The following is a 4683-nucleotide window of genomic DNA, read 5'->3' on the forward strand; positions in this document are numbered from 1 at the left end:
GCGCGCGACCTCCGGCGTCCCATTGCCCTTCACAGCCCCCAGCAAACCCAGGTGCAGGGCAGGGAGCTCTGCCCCCTTCACGGCCTCCGCCGGAGCTGCTGGGCCTGGCCGGGAGCCCTGGGTGGGATGTGGCAGCGACCAAGCCCTTGCTTGCTTATGTGCTGCAGAGCCTCCACCCTTCCCGAGCCCCAGCAGGGTACGGGGAGCTCCGCACCAGCCTGCGCCCCCCTGCACCCACTCCCCCCAAGGTTCCCTACCCCTCTGACCCCACAGGACCCCAGCCAGCCTGCACCAAGGGAACCAGGGCCACAACACTGCCATGTTAGGAGGCAGCTGTGCTCCCCGGTACAGGCTGCACAGTTGAGCCCCGGCCAGGGGAGCAGATGTGGGAACTGGCTGTGCCCGGTTCTCAGGATGGAAATGGATTTTTCCTTCTCCGCCCCCCAGCATCAATCACTTTTTCTGTTTGGTTTTAGCCAAACCAAAGAAAAAAAAAAATGCTTCATGATGCAAGTAACATGAGCCATGAGCCCCGGTCCCAAACTCGTGGCCAGCTCTGGCCAGGCTCTGCATGCTGCAGCGCTGCCCTGCCCACAGCCCCGTGCCCTCCATGGGTTTTGGGGCCCCAGTGAGCCCCAGAACTGCCCATCCCCAGGTTTGGGTGGGCTTCATCTGGGCCAAGATAAAGCCTGGCAAACCACACCTTGCTGCACTCGCCCCAGGATGAGCAACACGGGGTGTCACCTGCAGCTTTGGGACATGTCCGCAGAGCTGACCGTCTCTGGGTCTTGGCCACCCACTGCAGACAAGTTACAGGGATTATTGCACCTTGTTTTGCAGGGGCTACTGCTGGGCTGGTGGGAAGGGATGCAGCACTCAGTTTTCCCGCTAAGGGGGACACTGCACAGCTCCTAATTGATTCCCCATCCTGCGCCGAGGCCAGCTGCTCCCCGTGGAGAGCTCGTCCAACCAGCTGCACACTGGCTGCAGCAGCCAAGAGCCACATCTTGCCAGAGGACATGTGCTCCCTGCAGAGCTGACCCGCCTGAGTGGCCTCGTGCCGTGCAGTCCCTGCTGGCACCGTGGCCAGCGGCCCTGGGGTGCCAGGGGCTGCTCTGTGGGGCAGAATGGCTCCAGGATCCCTCCAACATCCTCCAGGTCCCACAGAGGGGAGCGTTTGGAAGCTAACCCCAACACCAGCCAAAGGGACCCACAGCGTGCTGGGTCCCAGCCCGAACAGGCTACAGCGAACACGCCGGAGCCAGAGGAGATGGGGCAGGTGGGACACAGCTGGGGCTGCACCCTCTCGGAGGGGCTGGAAGAGGAAAGGGGCACTCTGCCGCCTGCCCACCCCGGTGCCGCCATTGCTGGCCCCGGCTGCCGCCCGCAGCCTCGGTCTGCACCAGCATGGCACCATTTGCCTCCAGTTCAGGATCAGCCCGTGGCCGCGCAGGCACCACGGGAAGCATACAGCAGCTCTAACTCTGCTCACGTCCCATCCCCACGCAAAGCGACAACACAGACCCATCCTGCACCTCCCGCCTGTGCCAGGCAGCCCTCCAGGAGCTGCTGCTTGCCCTGCTCAGTGGGCCAAGCTGAGCCGTTACCTTTTCAAGTGCTCTAGCAGGAAGAGGAAGGTGATGAGGTTGGGGTCAGGCAGCGAGCGGAGAAGGTGCATCATGCAGTTCTCCTTGGCAGCAGGATCCGAGAGGGCTGGAGACAAGGAGGGAGAGGGCTCAGGACAGGGGCTGGTGACATCTTGTGCAGGAGCGGGACCCACTGTGGCCGGACACCTCCCTGCAGCTGGTGCACGAGTGGCCAGCCCTGCCCCGCAGGGCTCTGCCTGCACCCCGGGAAGCAGCACCACGAGCCCCAGGCTGACCTGGAGCCTGCAAGGACAACCAGGACCGAGTGGGCTGAGCTGGGAAGGACCCTTGGGATTCTCCCATCCTGGAGCAGGCAATGCCAAACAGCCATGCTTGGACACCGACCCCTTCCCCATCCCCGAGCCCTTACCGATCCCCTCCATGAAGGCGGGGTAGAGTCTGTCAGTGAGGAGGGGCTCGGGCAGCTCGCGGAAGTACAGCTTCAGCGTGCCGGCGATGGCGTTGATGTCCATGTCACTCAGCATGACCAAGATGTCCTTGTTATCTGTCCAGAGAGCACCCACATGTGACACCTCCTGCACCTCCTTCCCCTCTGGATCTCAACCCCCCGTGTCACCCCAGCTATCCAGGCAGGCTGCCAGCCAGAGGGCAGGGACAGCATCACTGGATCCACGGCCCCATTTAGCTAGGCTGGGCCTGGGAAGAGCTGAGCAGTTCCCGCCTGGCTGGGCAACGGGACGCGGAACAATTTACAAATCCATTTGCAACGTCACCCTGAGTCAGTGTCTCCCAGAAGCTGGCCAGGCGCGGCAGCAGCTCAGAGGCACGAAGGCACAAACAAGACTGGGATCGCTGGGTGTTTGCTTTCCCAGCTACACCCTCCTCCTCACCCCCAGACCCTTCCTGGGCACACCGGCACATTTTGCACATGTGCAGTGCAATAACCAGACCCTGGGCTTGCAGGGTAGGGGGACCGGGGGTTCCTGTGAACCCTCCCAAGGGAACATGACATGAAGGGCGGCCATCCCCCACGACACTCACTTGCATCGAAGACAGCCTTCAACGCCTGGATGTCAGTGGCGACGCCAGAGATCCTGTAGATGCCGACCTCTTCGATGCCCCTTTTCTCCACCTCCTCGATGCACTGGCGCACGATGTAAGGCACCTTGGAGCGCTCGCGCCTGGCTCGGAAAGCAGAGGCGTGAGCAGAGATTCCTGAGGGACCCCGCCGTGGCCAGCCCAGCCCTGCAAACCCTGGGCCAGGGGCAGGATGGGCATGCTGGGTGGGAGGGATGGGGCTGGCGAAGGAACAGGCAAGTCCCCAGCAAAGACCAAAAGCTGAGCTCTCCCGGTGTTGGTGGGAGCAAGGGGACATGCTGCAAGGACGGAGCAGGTCCCCCGAGTCCCCCAACCCCAAGCCCACAGGGACCGGAGCAGATCAGCCCCCCCAGCCCTGCACATACTTTGTCACGACACTGATTTTGACCCCGAAAACACCAGTCTGCTTTTTGGACGGGGTCCTCTTCAGGCTCATGTCTCTGCTCGTGAACTTCATGGAGAACTCCACCTTGATCTGTGGGAGACGGGGTGAGTCCCAGCAGCCCAGCCCTGGCCCGTCACCTCCGTGTCACACGAGGGCACGGCACAGCCCCGGGGAAGGGACTGCCATCAAAGTGAGGAGCTGTGTGTCCCCACGGCCCCGCTTACCCCATTCATCTCAATCACGTCCATGTGCCAGTTCTTCGTCTGCACAGCCTGCGGGTCCAGCTGCAGGGAGAGATGGTGTGTGAGCTCCGCGGGGACACAGCCCCTTGCCAGCCCCACTGCCACCGCAGCCTGGTGGCCCCTGAAACCCCCAAACCACAGATGGTGTCAGGCACGGGACATGCTCTTCCCTGGCAGCATGCCGCCCACGGCAGGAGGATGGAAAGGAGAAGGTCTGGGGTCCCTCTGGCCATGCCCTGAAGCCGGGTGGGCTCAGCCTCCCTACCTGGTCCCCTCCAAGCCCCCGCGAGGCAGCGCTTTAACCCACACCCAAGCAGCAAGAAATTTCCAAGAAATCGGGACTATTTCTGGCGGCAGATTGATGAAACAGAACTAGGGCAGCATTTTCTGTGCAGAAAAACAACGTCTCCCCATAGCCAAGGCTATTTATAACCCCTGGGAATGACGGGCTCCGCTATTTCTGGCTTTGGGGCTAGTGGGGGACTCAGTGACGCTGCCCCGGCGCCCAGCCGCTGTGGCGAGGTGCTGGTGTTCCCAAGGCCCCGGCACATGCCATGGCGGGAACTGGGCCCCAGGGCTGGGCACAGGCGGGCGCAGTTGCCTTTCGGGGCTTTTCAGTCCTCAGCTTGTGGTATCGATCCTGCCCCATCGATCCCTGTAATGCACGGGGCAGGCAGCAGGGCAGAGCCCAGCACTAATGTCCCCTTGGGGAAGAGGATAGGATGCGGGAGCTGGCAGGGGCTGGCGGGGGCTCCCAGGGCCGCGAGCGCAGCAGTTGCCAGGCGAGGCTCACGCCGAGCGTGCAGGGTCACTCCTCAAGGACACGGGGGTTTCCTACAGCTGCTGGCTCGGGAGATGCTCCGGGTGAGCGCAAAAATGTCCAGAGCTGCTGCTCTGGCCATGGAGCTGCTGTTCCCCTGCCCCAGCTTCTGGCTGCCCATGAAACCACCGCACATCATGATGGGGGGGACCCTGGGGGTCCCTCGCATCCCTGGGGGTCCCTCGATGGACCCTGGGGGTCCATCGCACCCTCTTGCACACCAAGACCTCATGCTCCCGAGGACAGGCTCAAGCTGCCCTGGCTCTCGGCACAGACCCAGCACCACGGCATCACCCCAGGCCCAACCCCATGCCACGGTGAGCCTGAGCAGCTCCTCAGCGGCCACGGTGCCACAGGAAACGCTGCGGTCTCCAGCACAGCCCAGGAAGGGCTCCTGACATGGAGCCCTCCCCAGTGCCCCTGCCCCAGCCCTGCCAGGCCTGTGGCTGCTGGGAACAGCGGTGGGGGGAGCGGGAAGAGGAGGAGGAGGAGGAGGAAGGCTGCGGCAACCCTGGGCTCCCGTGGGGGCCT

The 4683-nt window shown here is 63.4% G+C and overlaps 1 protein-coding gene across 1 annotated transcript in view; it reads right to left on the minus strand.

The window, feature by feature from the left end:
• ABR (active BCR-related) overlaps positions 1 to 4683 on the minus strand; it is a 37300-nt gene that overhangs the window by 741 nt on the left and 31876 nt on the right. Inside the window, exons 19-23 of the mRNA XM_009328662.1 lie at positions 3315 to 3374; positions 3071 to 3180; positions 2649 to 2788; positions 2017 to 2151; positions 1608 to 1713 (exon numbers count right to left, since the gene is read on the minus strand). Coding sequence (XP_009326937.1) covers positions 1608 to 1713; positions 2017 to 2151; positions 2649 to 2788; positions 3071 to 3180; positions 3315 to 3374 — 551 coding nt within the window. The remainder of the gene's footprint in view (positions 1 to 1607; positions 1714 to 2016; positions 2152 to 2648; positions 2789 to 3070; positions 3181 to 3314; positions 3375 to 4683) is intronic.

The sequence above is a fragment of the Pygoscelis adeliae genome, unplaced genomic scaffold (genome assembly GCF_000699105.1).
Source record: "Pygoscelis adeliae isolate BGI_AS28 unplaced genomic scaffold, ASM69910v1 Scaffold347, whole genome shotgun sequence".
Lineage (NCBI taxonomy): Eukaryota > Metazoa > Chordata > Aves > Sphenisciformes > Spheniscidae > Pygoscelis > Pygoscelis adeliae.